At 40.9% G+C, this 17,623-nt stretch overlaps 1 protein-coding gene across 2 annotated transcripts in view; it reads right to left on the reverse strand.

Annotated features, from left to right (window-relative positions):
• Positions 1-2,380: 2,380 nt before the first annotated feature.
• The window catches only part of KIFAP3 (kinesin associated protein 3), a 71,375-nt gene continuing 56,132 nt past the window's right edge, over positions 2,381-17,623 (reverse strand). For both annotated transcript variants that reach the window (XM_059821800.1, XM_059821799.1), the window contains one exon: positions 2,381-3,099. In XM_059821800.1, coding sequence (XP_059677783.1) covers positions 2,991-3,099 — 109 coding nt within the window. In that variant the 3' untranslated portion in view covers positions 2,381-2,990. The remainder of the gene's footprint in view (positions 3,100-17,623) is intronic.

Below are 17,623 nucleotides of genomic sequence, written 5' to 3' on the forward strand. Positions count from 1 at the left end.
AACTGTTATCAGACAGCTCCACACACCCACCGGTATTTAAAAGACTTTCAGTCAGGTCCTTCATAAGTTCTCTAGGCCAAGGATATTTGTTTACTTTTGCTTTTCCCCACCCTCTGTTGCCCTAGTAAGCTCCTAAGTACTAGTGTGGTACAAACAATAATTTAAACCAAGATCTTAGGCCGCTGCATTAAGTAAATTGCTCACTGAAATTACACTGTACATCTGCAGAAAGCCTGAATAATAGCTAACAGACATATGAACTTCTCAGCCTATGCTTATTTCATTGTGCTATTAACTTTACAGCCTAATTCTATCTAAAACACCTGCCTAACCAAACTCATTAATTAATTAGCAGCAGACTGGGAAAGAGGATACTCCTGGGATGGTTAGGGATTGCTGCTGTAGGAGAAAAAAAAAGAGGAGATATACAAAGTCAGGGAGAGAAACTAGGAAAAGGAGGAAAGGACAAAAGTTGTAGAAGTTGCTGAAAGAAAGCAGATCCCTCCTTGTCCCATTTTATGCAGGATACAGTACTCAGGGACTGAATCCATAAATACAGATAATTAAAAAGTTACCCTACGGGTCAGACTCTCCCGTCTCCCTCTGACACCCACAGGAAATGTGATATAGATTGAAAAGTCGATGTGCTCATATCTTTTTTCCCCTTTCTGGCTCAGGAACTGTAATTAAAGGGAAAATCAGCCTCTCTCCTGCCTTAGAGAGTATAGTGGCACAGCTGGTTTTCATCTTGGCTAGCAGGCTCTGTCCTCAGGCTACTAAGTGCTGAGTAATTTTTACCAAGCTCTGCTTGCAGATAAATGATGTTCTTCTCTTAGCTGCTGCCAGGCAAAACTACAAATACTTGATCTTTTATTCTTTTCTCATAAACTCCTAACATTGAATACTAAAAACGCAGCCAGAGATTTTTCCACTGCCATTTATTCTCAGCATGGTCACAACTGTATTACAATTACAGACACCCACCCGTTTGCTGAAGCTCAACTGTAGTTCCTCGTTAACCTGAAGCTTCCAGTTAAAGGCTCCTTCAGTTTCATTGATAGTTTGCATATACTCCAAGGACCCACTTCATTTTTTTTTTTTCCAAAATGCATTCCATGAGAAGGGCAACTGCTTTAAATAACTTCACACTAATTTTCTGGAAAAGCCTGATGAGTGAGTGCCAGTCTCAAAAGAAAAGTCTGTGTCTGAATATGCAGTTTGGGCAATTTCTCTCACAGCTATAACTATAAAAATATCTGAAAGCTTTTGACTAAATGTGGCACAACTGCTGGGCAGATAAAGTGTGGGCTCAGACCAATGGAAAGAATCTAGAAAGGTATGACACTGGAAACCCATTAGTTTAATTCAAGTTTTCTGTACTGTTTCTAGTAAGATCTTACATTTTCTAAGAAACTGCGTAAGAATTAGTTAAAAATTGTACAGAAAGTGATTTAAGAAAATACTAGTTAATCTTGGCAATGCTGTTCTTCCACCTACCTCCAGTAAGTGAAGCCACGAACAAAAAGCCAGCACAGGGAGGAGGCTGAAAACTGCTAAGAAATACCATTGCTAATTTTAGAATCGTTTCCAGCCATGCAGTATGAAACATAACAAGTAACAGTGCATATAAAAGTACCTGCACACTTTTAAGAGATAAAGCAAGGTTTCAAAACAATCTTGATTTCAAAGATATTTTTAAAGTATAAGACTAATAGTCTGTCAACTTCCTAAACAACCCCATGCCTTAGAAGATCACCTTCCTAGCACATAACACCAGTCTTACAACATTACTGGCTACTGTTTTAGTAGTATCAGCCCCTGATGCAAGTCTATTTTCTGTTTAAGCCAGAAATGAGGGAGAGGAGAGGAGAGGAACAATTCTGCTAATCAACAGCCATTTAAAAAAATGATGAGGTGGAGGTAGCTTTTCTTTTTTAAAAAGTGAAAATTTGAACTGCTGTCTTGACAGCTGTGGCAGAGAGGGCATTTCCATATGCTTTCTTGTGTCTGTTATGAGTGGGTGCACGCAACTTAAGAACAGCTTTAGCCTAAACTCTGTTTGTGCGTAGCATGTTTCAAAACATGGCTTAATGCAGTCACCGCATTGCAAGTCCAACGTCAGGGTGTCTTTGCTGCTCAATGATCTGTGCTTAGATCCAGCTTAAACCCTGTGAACATGCAGGACAGGGTACATTTGCATTTTAGGATGGAGAAGCTGGGGGGAAACCTCTGCATCTGGATTCTGAACCAAGTTACAGTGTTGGTTTTTTTTCTCCTGCTAGTCCTCAGGATGTGGCTGTCTTCTCACAGCCCACAAAACTTTTTAAACGCTAGGGTAAAGGTATTCTTTTGTAGTGTAGTTTCTAATTTTAAGTGTTTTCAAGCATTTAAACTAGATTGTAAATGTTTGAAGCTCCAGGGGAGTGAATCTGTGCCATCTTTCCATTATTAAAGTCTTCAGACCCAGGACTGGACTTTGGTAACTATGTGTCAAAGCAGTGCCAGGAGATGCTGGGGCTTAACAGTGTTCCTGTTACTGAAGTGTGAGAGGGAAACAGTCCATCTTAAACACACTTCACATGAAGCATTCTTCTTAAATGCCTTGTAAAACAAATGAAACATTGGTTAGAAACACGTTCACTGCTGCTGACCACACAGGTTTTTATATTTAATAGAAATTAAATTAGTAGCTTAATATACATAATGTGACACTTTCCAATCCAGTAGCTTTCCAATTCTTGCTTTCAAGTCACAGAGCAAATACTGTACAAAAAGGATAACAAAGAGCAACCAAAGAGTAAACACTGTCACTAAAACACTGGACCCAGAAAGGCTAGGTTTATCTGGAGCTACACACGCCAAAGGATACATAATGATGGACCCGTCGTGGTACAATCATGCATTACCAACTGATAGATATACTGCTGGCCGCGCACACACCGGTTCCTCCAGGGCAGGTGGCAGCATCCTGGACTGCAGAGCAGCATGTTTTACCGTGCTCCGTAGCCGTAGTAGTAAGGTTCATCCGGGCGGTATCCATAAGCAGTCGCTGGGCGGCCGGGAACCCCTGGAGCTTGACCAAATCCATCAACTCCGATGCTACAGAAAAAGAGGAGAGAGAAACTGTAGGTTTTTGTATGGTAGGGAAGGCGCACTAGTGCTTTTGTCTCCAGCTCTTTCTGCCACGGAGATAATTTTGTGAGGCAACTTTGCAAGCCACCTTCCCCTTCTAGCCAGCACTGTTCTGTCTCCTCTTCCCTTGGTGTGAAAAGAAATGCTGCAGAGAAATCAACACAACTCCTATCGAGGAAGGGCTTTCAGATCAAATTGAAATCCTAGAAGAGACAGAAGTCACCTCTTCTATCCTTTTATGGATTTACTGGCAAAGGACTTTACTCACTTCTGTAACTCAATTTCTCTATCTGTACATTAAAGTTAACATGTCTTTCAGAAAAGGCTTCAAGCATGCTTCTTGCAAAGCCCACTGGCAACCCTGCCCTACACAGCACATCTGAGTAATCTAATTTCCCTCCTTCAGAACATTTCTGAAGCCCCTGGGAAAATACCAGCTAGAAATGAGAAAGTGAGAATATCTGGCACAGCAACATACTTCAGCAAAGGACAGTGTTTCTGGTGGGATACAAGATTGACAGCCAAATGGCAGAAAGAATTCATCATCTACTGAAAGGCTATGTACTAATGAGACAGAATAATTCATTTTTCATATAGAACAGCATCTTTTACACCTAAAAAGTCCCACAGCAATGAATTAGATACCAAAGGACAAGAACTGCATAAGGAAAAGTAGCACATATTTCACGCTCAAGAATAACTCTCATGCAGGAGGTGGAGGAAAAATGAATATTGCCTAAGATACTGGATTACTGCCTATTCATAGTTATGTCACTTTTTAACTTCCACTTCAGTACAAGGACAAATGGAAAAGGATTCTGATTTATTGTCTGACTGAAGATGCATTGAAAGGAGTTGAATTTCCCCTCTGAAAACTGTCAAAACACAAAGAACCAAAGTGCTTTTGGAGTGGGGAAAAGCTGAACCTCATTACTGCCAATTATACATATGGAACATGGGTTATGCAACAGTCAAGGCTGGGAAAGAATGACCCATCCAGAAGATGTACAATGGGTGGGCCCCAGGCCCTGGCTCAGCAAAAAGCTGGCACTGCTGAATCGGTTGGACTGAAAGGGCTCAGCTGAAGTGGCAGGGGACCACGTCCATCACCCTGTCCTTGAAAAGATACTTTTCTTGGATTGTGCCTCCGTGAGGTCGTAGAAAAGGATCCTCGGTGCGTGGTTTCTCAGGAAGCTAGTTCAGTCATAGGATATCCTGATAATCAGGAGAAGGTGGAAGGTCTGAGGCTGAGATTTGCCCTCTGGAAGGGAGGGGACACAGTCAGCAAGCTAAAGTGCCGAGAAAATAATTCTGTTTCACCTGAATGTATCTTGAGAAATGCAGTGCCCTGCAAGACCTTTGCTATTTCCACATCTGCCTGTCTGTATTTGAATTGGCAATGCCCCTGTCTCATAACTCATATCCAGCGCCATCAGTCTGACCTTAAAGGCTGATCAGTCCCTTCAGCACAGCAAAGAGAAGCAGAATAGCAGTGGTGTACCCTATAGTGGTGCAAAGCTACGTGAACACGTGCCTCTGGCTCCACACCCTTCTCTGGCCACCCATTCCTTCCTGTATCCCCTCCAAAGTCTCATTACTCTTTTCCAAGCCCATTATGAAATGAGCTGGTGATCTCTGAGGCACCTTCTCCAGGTCCCTCCTTTGCACCTAGCAAACAACAGCTTTCTTATTAGCAGGCTCGAAGCTTTAAAAGACTTCTGAAAGAAGGGATTGAGAGAAATCCTGTTACTTTGTCTGTATCTAACTCTCATCTCCAGAAACACCAAAACCTGCACTCAGCTTAGCCAGAAGATGGTCCCCACTTCTACCACTCTTACTGGTTTGCAGTATTCAAAGAGGTTAGACAGACAGACATCACATAGGCTGCCGTTAGGTATAGCTTTTGGATACAGGCCACAAAGCTCTTTCAAACAAGCCAACAAGGACCTAGCATGAAGCTGACTAATTTGTTTGGCAGTTCAGAAAACAAACAAGTCGAATAACTACTGTAAAAAAATGCCAATTCTTTTAAAGACTTCTTTCAGTACTGTTAGTATTAGGAGTTAATAACATACTAAAAGAAGGCGTAGTGGGATTTGGAAGCACAGAGCCCAGCTTCGTTGTGCTACTACAAGTTCCCAGTGATACCACAAGTGTAACACTGCAGAGAAGCAGGACCCTTTAAGGCTACCTTCAAACTCAGGAATGCCATTGTTTTCTTCCAATGATCCTTGAAGAATCTGCAGTTGATTTATAATGAAAAGATATTTTAACAGAAAATGTGTTTCTGGGTTTATCTTTCACTGTGTTTTTCTGTGACTATAACAACATTAGTTGTGGATAAGTTGGTAGAATAGGGGCTCTTTGCATTTCTACTATAACTACTGAAACCTTCATTCTGCAAAGATGTTGTAGGTGAGTGAGTAGGCTGCGAGTCCTGTACACAGGGAGGCGACTGACTGAAAGTCAAGCTAGTAGGGGCCATGCCTTGGCTTACAGGGAGACAACAGTAGCCATCCTCAGGTTTAGTGTGGCAGAGGGGGACACAACAAATAGAGCAGCCTGAGACATGTCCTGAAGCAGGACTTTCTTCTTAAATGTAAATGTGGCTTCTCTTGATGCTGCAGTTTCAAGAACTTCTTTTGGTCGCTCCATTATATACTACGAAACTAAAATAACATGGTTTTCGGGGGGCGAGGTGTAATGGCGACACTGAGCCACAAGGTGGCAATGGGTCTCTATCACTGCAGGCAGAGCTTTCCCAGCTACTTCCAGTTTAGTAATCCTAAGAACTTTTAAATGTATTTAAATTGATAACGAGAGCAGGGAAAATATGGTTTCAATCACATTCTCAGCAAATCGTTTTTTTTTTAATTTTTTTTTTATAAATGTGTAAGTAATTAGGTAAAGATCCCTAGAGTTTAAACTTTGAGGAGTATCAGTTATTTCCAAATGGTTTAGACATATGTTAGTGTCCTGAAGAAAACTGGAAGAGATGGATCAGCTGATAACTGCTTTGGACAGTTAAAAAAAAATAAAAAGAAAGGAACAGAAAATCACATTAAAACACCTTGATCAAATCATCACTCTCTCCTAACTAAATATTTCTCTTAAGTAAATGAAGGCTTCATTTTTACATGTTAGTGCTCTTGAAACATACCAGCTTTGCCTATTTGATTGTTTGCACTGGCAGCCCTTAGCAAAAAGCTTGTCCTCTTAGTTGAAGGAAAGGCTATTGAACCCAGGAGGTAACTGAGGGGTAGGGCAACAAAACAGCAAACACGCGTCTGGAGATTGAAGTCTGGCTTACTCATGAGGCTGGCAGGCCAAGGGCAATGACTCTGCAAGCATAACCTACGGAGGTGGAGACAACGGTTTGAAAACCAAGTCCTGATGAATCCTTGCCACTTCTGCCAAGAACAGCAGAACGATAGAGCCAGGAAAGATGGTAGCTTTTCAGCTGTAAACACTTGTTGGGTAATGACTGGCCCAAGATCATGATTTGTGCCATATGTTCTTAGATTTATACCAGCAATCAAATTCAAAACCTGCTCCTAGGAAAAACATGTTGTTGGCCTTATTTACACAGCATTTACAGGGAGACTCAGTGCTCAGCAGAGCAAGCATCAGCCTGTCTTCCCAAAAACTTAGGGACACAATTATGCCATTGAGGCAACAACACTCATCCCCGAATTGGTATTTTTTGCTCCTGTTAGTGAACCCTATTCAATTAGGTGCATGCAATCCCTGTAGTTGTATAGCAGATACAGATCATACAATTAACTCCTCAGATAAATGACTTACACCTTTGCCTTGATCTGCAAGTTAATGCAGTTTTGTCTCACAAAATTGCACGCATGCACACAGAGAGATTGGTGCTTGCAACCACGTCGTCAAAGCACAACTGTTTTCTTTTGCAGTTTACCACCATGCCTGGAGCTGATGGAGTTAAACAGTGAACAGCACAGCTAATTACTATGTACTGCTAACCTCAGTTGCTGGTTCATTTTGAGACCCTTTAAAATATGAACTGTGTATTTTACCCCTATGCACTCTCTTAATGATTTGTTTTTTTTAGACTGAAATCACTTCCAGCCATCAGTTATACTCGTGGTCTCTACACATGCACTTCTCCAAGCACAAATATTTCTTTTTCCTATTGGTCTGCCAGCCCCTGTCAGAGCAAATTTCACTTTAAACTAAATGCTATGATACTTAAAACCTCTTGGATTACTCAGGCTGCTAGTGTGATCTATGACCTTCCCCAAATGACAGCTGAACTTTCCAATTTGCTTGTACTGCTGCGGAACTGAAGAACACATGCCAAAGAGGAAAATGTTCCTGATGTGCATGGGTGAGGAGAGATTTCTTAACAGCTCTGCTTATTGATACTTACTCTGATTCATGACACCCAAATTAATATGCCCATCTAGGATCCTAGGTGCCCTGACACAATCTAAAATGTAAAGACCAATCGTGTCCCCCTTCACAGCAGGAGATGCCAGCCAGCATCCCACCGTGTCCACAAAATACTTACTTCCCTTAATTCCCTCCTGAGTCCAGAGCCTCAGAGACCAGATAGGCTTTGTGGTATGTCTGGAAGACTTGGCAGGCTCAGACAGGGAGCAGTCTGCCAGCAACCCTCTGCTGGGGTCCCGATCAGGTATCTTTGCTGCTCATGAGTGCACAGTACAGGAAGAGAAGCTCTTGAGCTTAGTCTGAACTAGGGTAATTATCACCTGGGTGCAGAGTGACCACTGCTTTCTTTAAGTTTTCCTGATGCGATAGACACCTGAGCCTGTCCACACTAGCGTTCACACTGTTACTAGTGCTGGTGCTGACAAGTTGCTCTAAAACAAGTACTAATTCCTCTGGCATAAGCAGGGCCTCAGAAAGAAAAGTCCCAGGTCACTGGGAAATTCTTGGTCAAAACTAACCCCTTGAAGTCCAACTGGCGATCCCCTGGTAGGATGCATGGATCTCAGAGAGATCCCAGCAAGAAACACTGCTTGGGAAGCAGGCCTGCACACTCACGAAAGAAACATGAAGCACCATGGCAAGAATCATACCAGACTGTACTATAAAAGACTGTGACTGCCTGTGCAGGCGAAGGTGGCCCAGGAAGAGAGTATTCACATTAGAGGGTGAAATACCAGTTTAGGAGCTTATACTTTAGGGCCCAAATTTCATCCTTTTCAGCCTATCAGTTTCATGGTTGGAAGCCTGAAATTAAAGCACCCTGAAATCACTGCCCACTGAAAATGAAATCTAAGCTAAACACATATGGTGCTTCCACCAGAGCCACAATTTCAGCTACGTTTCTTTTTATCCTAAACCTGTTCTAAAACCCTGTCAATCCTCCCTCCTTATTCTGCATCAACAAGCCTTACACCAGCCCCATGTGTGAAGGGCTCTCCGCTACTCACTGGGGATACAAGTTTTATAATTTTATTAAAAATAAGATCTATTTTATTAAAAAAGATCTATAAATTTATAATTCACTAGGTTCTCTGACCTTGGTAAGACCAAGCAAACACTACTTACAGCTCCCAACTCATCAGCAACCCTACCAAATCCTAACGAAGGAATCACACACAAAGTTTTCCACGTGCTCAAGTAAGCTGCTGAAGGTTTATTTGCAGGCATAAATATGCAGCCCCTATTTACACACACGGCACCTTTTCTTGCTGCCTTTGATCACGCCTGCTGCTTTCCAAACAGCTCCTGAGTATCAGAGAACAGGGTTTGAACCAGAAGGTTTTTGAGCATTCTTCAGAAGGCTGACATCAGTACAGTTCATAGCAACTCCTCTGTTTCCTCTGTACCTTCTCCCTTTATACACCATATATTATTGTTTCTAAAAAAACAGTCTTCACTCTCAAAACATCCCCCACCTCACCCCAGGCAGGCATTCAGAATTTCATGCAGCACATCCTTGAAGTCCTAATTTTCCCCTTCTGTGAATCTACTCATGTGTGACAGCACTGTTGATAACATATGGTACAGTTACCATCCTATACTGCCTTATAAACTCTCATGCCATAAACCCCTGTAATCTGTAGTGCTGTATCAAGTTCCTGTGTATAACAGACAAAACAAGTTATGTTCAGATGATTACTAAAGACTGTATTTTTCCCCTCAGGAGGTACCTAAGCCATAGAAAAGACACACCAGACTCTAATCTTGAGACAAGCACAGCATTATAACCTGTACAACTGAAATGCAGTTTATTGTTTATAATACTTGCCAACAAGAGACACAGGAGTTTGCCAGCAGCGAGGTCTATACTTTTTCTCTCCTCTCAGTGGGGTTTTGTTTCTTTTAAAGTGTTGACAAAAGGTACTAGACTGTGGGTCTGAGACAATGATTGCAGTGCAGGGCAGTATAATCAGATACGGGATGTGGCAGAGGCTGCAGTCCTACTAGCCCAATTAGGAGATCAGTTAGCAAATGCAGCTCCCTCCGTCCCTCCGCAGGTTTCCTCTGCGCAGAGGCCAGTGTACAGAAAGGCAGGGGGAGCTGGGGGCATCCAGGCTTTGTCCCATTGCACAGGGAGGATTCAGGCACGGTGTGCATTCAGGCACAGGAGGTGGGAAATGTTTTTGAATTCCATAGTACAAACACAGACCTCCAACTTCTTAAATTATCTTTAGGTAAGAAATATTTAGCTAGCCCTTTGCAGGTACCAGCTAACCACCATGCTTTAACCAAGGCTCAAAGCCTGTGAAACTCATGGACTCTTCAGCCTTTCTGCTGATACTTACTGTCAGCTAAACACTGGATGGGATAGCATTTTCATAACACCAGTCATGAAAGAGTGGAGGGCAATCAGAAAGTAGCATAAAACTGGTTGCTTTTCCCCTTGCTTAGAATCTAGCGATTGAGAAGATGATCCTATTTACTTCTACGTGCCAGCTACCTCTGGTTTTGCTTCACTGACCATAAATTTTCTGTCCTTCAGAGTAAGAGCACAAACCATGGGTTATGGAGAAACAGCACAAAACTGAGAAGCCTTAGAAAAAACAATGTTTCTTTATATAATGTCCTGTAACTGTAGATTCTCCCACTACTGGTAATGACGTTAAACTATAAACCACAAGTCTCTTAAATTCTGCCTCTCACAGCCCCAACTTTCTTTCTCCCCTATCTGTGAAGGATTTTTTTTTTCCCATGCTTTCTAGCCCTCAAGCTCAAGTGGGAGGGGAGTTTTGCAGCAGGGACTGTAACTTTGCACACTGCATCAAATACCAAGTCCATCTCTACATTAGCATTGAATATTAACGTTCCTTAAATAGTAATACTGTATCTGCTCAAAAGATAGAAAATGTCAGGATGAACCTGTGCAATAATACTTTAGCTCCCTTGTGCATCATGATACAGCTTTTATGGATGTGATCATGTCTCTCCTTCCATGTGATCCAGCTTTCTTCAGTGCAGTTAATGACTTAAAGTTTCCAGTTGCTTCTGGACTTGGTGCCCAGTTGTATCTCAGCACAATACTGCTGTTTCTGCTGCTTAATTATAAACAAATGCAAATCTGACAATTGTGGAGACATGAGCACTGTGTCTTCTGTGTCAGGCTCCAGCTATGCACCAAGCAATAAGCATGCCAAAATTAACTGGTGGGGAGGCAGCATTTAAAAAAAAAATATATATATTTCCCAACTGCACAGTAAGAAAGCACTGAACTAGAAACAAATGACCTTGCTTAGCCAAATTCAGCAAGAGCCTTGCTTGAAAGCCATAGAGCTTGCCATCCCAGCTCTGTGAAAGCAGCCTGGGACTTGGGCTCAGTTTCTTGCTCTGTCAGTTACCTGCTGTGTGATCCCGGGCAAGTTGCTCCTTTTCTCCATGACCTCAGTTTCCCATTGGAATATTGAAAGAAAAAACACCCCAGACATTAAAGACAGCAACTGACAAACTACAGTACTGAGAAGACTCAAATTAGACTGACGTAGATAGAAAAGACTTTTGCTTATTCTGCAACACCCCTCGAAGGGGGGGGGGGGGAATATTTCTGATCTGCTAAAAAGGCAACAAATCCAGAATGCAGCCAGAGGCAACGTAGCAACTCAAGAACTCAAGTTGTTTCATATAGCTCTCTTGTTTTTTTGAAGGGCATTGGGATAACTTCACTAGCATTCCCTCACCCAGGCTCACAGCTCTGCCACACGGACAGGGAGTTTCTCAGCTATTCTGTACAGGATTTGCTAAAAGGTCAAGTGCACAGTCAGAGCTGGAACAGAAACCAAGAGTTCTGGCTTTCCAGAAGTCAGACAGAAGGCTGACAGAAACATCTCCTGTGCTGTTGGCTCAACAACTGGCCAAACCCACTGATTAGATATATCCATTTCTTAAAAATTAATTAAGAACTAAAACAAATCAAAAAGCCCTGAGAAGCAGGCAATAAAAAGCAATGATGACGTCCTTCCCTCCCCCTCTCTCCTTGCACAGTCCAAAGTATTTGTGTCAACTCCATAAATTGAGGAGTTTGCCTTAATCTTAAACTAGTAATATGTCGGGCTTGGGAAGGTTTCAAGCATCTCTTTTACTGAGCTCCAGCAATCTCAGTGTTATGTTGGGTACAGAAGTTTCAGCCAACAGCCTGAGCAGAGTAAGATCCTGAAGTGGCAACTTCATAGAGGTGATTGGTGTCACTGACTAGATCAGCTCAGGATCTGGTCCACATCTTCCATAGGCTTCTGACTAGCCTTCCCATTTCCAGGCGGGAAGTGTTTCTTGCTTCCTGTGCTAGGTTACAGAGCAGGTGAAAATGTACTCCGAGATAAACAGCTGAAGTGGAAATGCAAGTTTTCAGTGCCCTGCATTGAAGCACTAGTAGCTGAAGAATTATTCCTTTAAATATTTACACAAGCTCCTCAAGTTCAAGCACTGCCACTCAGCTCTGTGCTTCAATAAAAATGGGGAAAAAAGTTTCCTCTTGTGCACCAATACCCAGAAAAGCCATGCCAGCAGGTTACTGGATGATAGTCATGCTGTCTCCAGGGCTCAGCACCAAGAACCAGGCAACTCAATGTGGATGATAATCCAGATGCTGGAGAGGAGGGAGGGAGTAAAAAAATCTGTTCTGCTTTGACTTACAGCTGCAGCCAATAAAAGCTTTCAAAGTCTTTTCTGAAAGTTAACATTACTAGGGGATTTGCAGTGTTCACTAGAGCACACAGCAAATGCAGTTGGAGCATTATTACTGATGAATAAACTTTAAATATTTTTTACCGCCATAGATGATTGTCCAGATTTCAACAACTTTTAAATATCAACACAGGGCCCTAGTGAAGTCTTGTCAAAATCTCTCCCAAATCAGTGATGATTTTAGTGTAAACCAAGAAGGAAGTAAACCTCAATGTCTCTCACTGCTTGCTTTTTTAGGGCTAACACTGGATATATTAGGGTACAAGCCAGATACAAATACAGATGTGGAACATTTTCTTGGCAATCTATACCTTGAAGTAGCATTGTTATGCAAAAAATTCTACTTTAATTAAATGAACAAATAATAAAATGTTTCCAGGCCAAAGGTTGGGCAGGGAATCTTGGAAAAAATAAAACTTAGAAAGCTCAAAACCCAGAAGGCAAATAAACTCTCTAAACAAGAATATTTTTTTTTTTTAACCATGATATTTTAAAAAAAGTTAGTTTTCCAGAGGGAAGAGAAAAGAGTGGTTCAGTCATCATACTTGAATGGCTGAAGCTGATAAACACAGATTCTGAGAATCAAATTTTAGAATCAAAACATTTTTAACTATTTGGCAAAGAAATTAATTTGATATGTTACTTTAATTTTTATACTAGAGACTTGTTCGCAGCACATGTTCAGTTCAGATAATAACCATAAGAAATACCCCACTGATATACAGGACTTTTTAAAGCTACTATTGCAGGTTTAATTTTGAATCCTGTGAGCATGCTTATATGTAGCATACAAAACACCCTTCACTTTATTACAGTTTTAAATCTTTCTTCCAGGTCTGGCCTTGCAACCACTTGTCTTGATAAAATAGGTCACTTGAAAAAGGAAAGCTCAATAAAATGAATTACAAAAACAACAAGATTAAACTGATTGTGCTGTTTTTGTACAGTGCAGCTGAATTCTGCAAATATGCTGCTGGCTGTGGTTTGGCATTTAACAGCATGCGATCAGTGAGAAGGAGGAAATTTTATTCTCATTAACTGTTGCAGATTTACTGCAGTGAAAAAGGGCTATGTAACCTGAGAAGTGACAGAATGGAAAGATCAAAGCAGCAGTCTGGAAACTAAATAAACCTTCTGGCTACTTCCTGCAAGGAAAATTCACTCTGGCAATGTAAAACAGAGTCCAGTTAAAAACTACTCTCAGTTTTATGAGCTGTCACAGCAGCTTGAGTGGTTTGGACCAGTCAAGTTTAGAACATTATATTTCCTTGTTTTTGTCTCAGATACTTCTGTAAGCAGTTTTATAGTTTCTTTTTCTTTTTTTTTTTTTAAAAGAGAAAAATAAAATTCTTTTCTTTTGGTTGAAATTGAGAAGGTCACAGCTAAACTCATTAAAAACAAGCAGGTCTTCATTTGCACATTCCATTCCCGTTTACTACGTTTTAATATTTTACTTTGAGATTTATAAGCAATGTACATTTGCTTTAATAACTCTTCCGCATTCTGTTCACTTATTGTTTAATATAAGTGCAAATCAGTTTACAGAGCCCAGATGGCTTGTAACCAGGGAGCCAGTCTATTCCTAGTAGCACATCTGGAGGGACTAAGAGCAGCAGACAGAACGTGGGAATTAATTAATGTTACATTTCAGAAGAGACAGACCCAGGTTTGGGGGATTTTTTGGTAAGACATTCCAAAGGACTTGAGCTAACTGCTACAGCATTTTGGTATTCTTTTAAAATTCTTAATAGCCACCTAAACCATGTCGGTTAAATGAGGCCAACTGCAGGTGGAATATAGTAAAATAAAAAGCAACTAAAAATGGAAAAAAGTGACTGCAAGTGAAAGAGGCCCAAGTATCCTGTATTCCAAAAGAGCTGAAGTGCATTAAAACCTCAATGCTAACTCTCTTCCCAAATGGCATCTGTAACTTGCTGAAAAAAATTGCAGCTTTAAAATATTCCCAAGCAAGCTATTTCATCTCAGCATACTAGTGTAATTGTTCAGAGCAATTAAACAGCTCTTACAGTAAATGAAACAAGTGCAACATGATCCTTCATGATTACAGACCACACACCTTGGAGAGGTGGTGTGGTCCGGTCACCGGGGCACTGTGAGAGCAGTCAGGAGAGCACTGCTCTACTCCAGGCTCTGGCACCTGAATTTGGATGAGTAACTTCTCTTCTCCTTGCTTTTGGTTCCCTGCCCATCTTGACTAACAGCTCTTCGGGGCAAGGACTGTGTGCTGCACTGTGGACTTCGTCTGTGTGTTGGGGCATATGAGGAGAGCTGCTTGGAAGCTTCTCCTGATATAATCTAAGAACAGAATAAATAAATACCCAAGCACATACAAAAAGTTGCTGTACACAGAATACTGGATATGAAGAATATTGTCCTCGTCTGGATATTCCCAAATTACAGGCAGTGCTGGGCCCTAATCCTTTAGTGGTGCAGTATGCACAGATCTCCAAACCTTGGGAAAAATCTCACTGATGAATATGGGTCAGAGAAAAATCCTCTTCCCCTTGAATAATCAGACTTCTGGTCTTCAAAGATGCTACAATAACTGTCTACATCATAACAGCATAATTTGGTCAAATACATATTAGTGACACCTAAACTGGATTACAATATGATCAGGTTGCAGTATTTATTTTCTATAAAAATGGCTTTGAGAAAACAGTATGAAAAAACTAATAAAGTGACAGCTAGCAGGGAATATGACCACTACCTGTAAAAAACAGGGAAAGGAAAGAGATAACTCTAGTTTAGTATTGGTGAAGAAACAAATTATTATAAACTAGACACGAAGAAATTCAAGCTTGCATTCAAAAGCTCTTAGCGATGAAGCACTCATGTTCTGGAAGCACCACTCCCACATTTAAGTACTGAAAGAAAACAACTATACAGTGAATTTTAATTTAGGCCATGATCCAGGATCTGAAGAAATCAAGTGAAGTCTTTCAATAAGCTTGTCCCAGACTGTGATCAAAACCCTCCAAAAGGCAGTAGTTTCTACTTCCTTATTACTATCTTTTAGATGCAGGATCTTAATTCCAAGCATATGTACCACCTGAACAGGCACTGATGAACAAAAATAACTTACCTGCCTGTTTCACATGAATAGTCAGTAAATGCTGTATTTTCCAAATGAGAAGTGTGCTTTATCTCTGTTATGTCAAACCATACAGAGCCATATCAGAAATTTAGCTAAATCCTCCTGACCATACTCAGTTTAACTTCTTTAAAACTAAACGTGTAGGCAGTTAGGACAACAGAATATGATAAAAAAAGATATGACTGTTACCACTAACATTTTTGTGGGATTAAAAAAACGCCCACCCCTTATTTGTCTCCAGAAACTTCATTGGTACTGAGTTTCTCTTTAAGGCCTTTTCAAATTCGTTTCAGTGGGATTTACAATTTGCTAATACTGATGTGTGATAAACTAATAAAACCTGCCTACAAGGTTATAGGCCCAATTTACTAATAAAATCTAATTCAATTCTCTTGGGAAATGCAAATTAAATGGTGTCCAAATGGTAGAAGCTGAGTACAACTCTGCTGAACATATAGCAAAGGCAAAAAAGTTTTTTGTTTTTGATTTAAAATAAAGTTTAAGTATGGAAAAGAACAAGTAATGCACAGAATTGCAAGAAATATCACTATGGTAAAATGTTTGAAAGTAGAATCATCTTGTAATAATAATTTATACTCTCTTAAGCTTTTCTTTCCATTAAAAGATTTTATACTCACTGTATGTCCACCTGTAAGACACGAAAGCATTAGCACCTCTATTCAAATGATGATGAGAGAGATGTGGATACTTTCAATTCTACTGTAGCACAGACCCACATCAGAACATGTTTTTTATCTAAGCTAATCTTTCCAAGAACCATGAAACAAAGTTTCTTCTGCCACTGATGACTGTAAAGGGTTGCCTGAGGCAGCTCACTTTTACTGTCTACTAATGTATTAGTTTTTTCACTTTCAGAGGTAGCCTGCAAGATGGCACTTAGCTGCTGAAAGGCTGTGAAGGAAAAGTTCAAACTTCTAAATAAACCGTGCACATTACTGAAAATACAACATGAATGAGAAATACTCCATATAGCAGGGTCCTCAACTCCTCCAGTCTTTTCTTTAGGAAGAAGATTCTTTTTATCAGCAATATATCCTGTAGGGTTTGGAGACTAAAGCAAGGAAGAGATGAAATCCTAACTTCAATTCTTGAAAAGTACAACATATGATTGCTTTGAGCAAATCTAATTGAAGATGAGGATCTATATGGAAGATAGCTATAAATGTTGATGTAGGATATGTTAGAGGTATAACCATTTAAAAACATTTTGATAAACAGTCACAAAGACCATATTTGCCAGCACCTGATGCAGTTCCTGTACCTGACCTGAACAGGAGCTATTCAGCTGTGACACATGACTGGGAGTTTGCACCACACTGCAGCAGACAACAGGAACAGAAGGCTACAGACCTAGATCATTCCCCCATGAAAATTCACATCTGATTTTCATCAGGGTACCCAAGCAAAAAAGCCTGTGGATACGACCATTCCTGCCATTCAATGTGGACTTTTAGCACATGCAGACATTACATGTGGATAGCTTAGCTAGAGATAAGCTAAGTCACAGCAACACTCTTCCCTGTGCTCCCACCAGGACCTATGGCCATGTATAAGTTACTGAAGCCCACCCACGTCACTGCAGTTTCCATCAACTCAAGACACAACAGCTTGGTTATGCATGCCTATACTTGACAACAACAGACACAGCTTAACTGAAGTCAATGCAGAGCAGCCTGCAAGGCCCTGGCTCCATATACTTAGCTCACAAAATATCACAATGACCTGCCACAGCAAAAAGCAGCAACGCAGCTACAGTTTAAGGCTGTAAATCCAGGCAAGCGGGAAGATGTTCCACCAAGGACAGAGACAGACAGTCACCCCATAAAACTGGTTCTGTTTGACATGCCAAACCTCACTGCTTCCTGGGAAGAAGCTTCAATCAGATCTCTGTTGAGAGGAGATGTGAGCACACATGCCAGGAACAGCACACACGCAGAAACGCCTTGTGTTAGTGAAAACAAAGATTGCGCAATGGCAGCTCTGCTACATTTTATAATGAGGTTAAAGGATTCTGTGCTGGAGAAAACTTCCTCAGGAAGAAAAATAATAAGTTTTGGCTAGCTCCAGCACTCCTAACTATTAATCTTTCTAAAGCTGCAGACAGAGAGGATTTGGGAACTCTGATGAAGATATTAACAAAAAAATTGGCTTTTGCACTTAAAGTTTGTACCATTATCTAGTCATAGCTGGGAAAGGTTA

The sequence above is a fragment of the Gavia stellata genome, chromosome 10 (genome assembly GCF_030936135.1).
Source record: "Gavia stellata isolate bGavSte3 chromosome 10, bGavSte3.hap2, whole genome shotgun sequence".
NCBI lineage: Eukaryota > Metazoa > Chordata > Aves > Gaviiformes > Gaviidae > Gavia > Gavia stellata.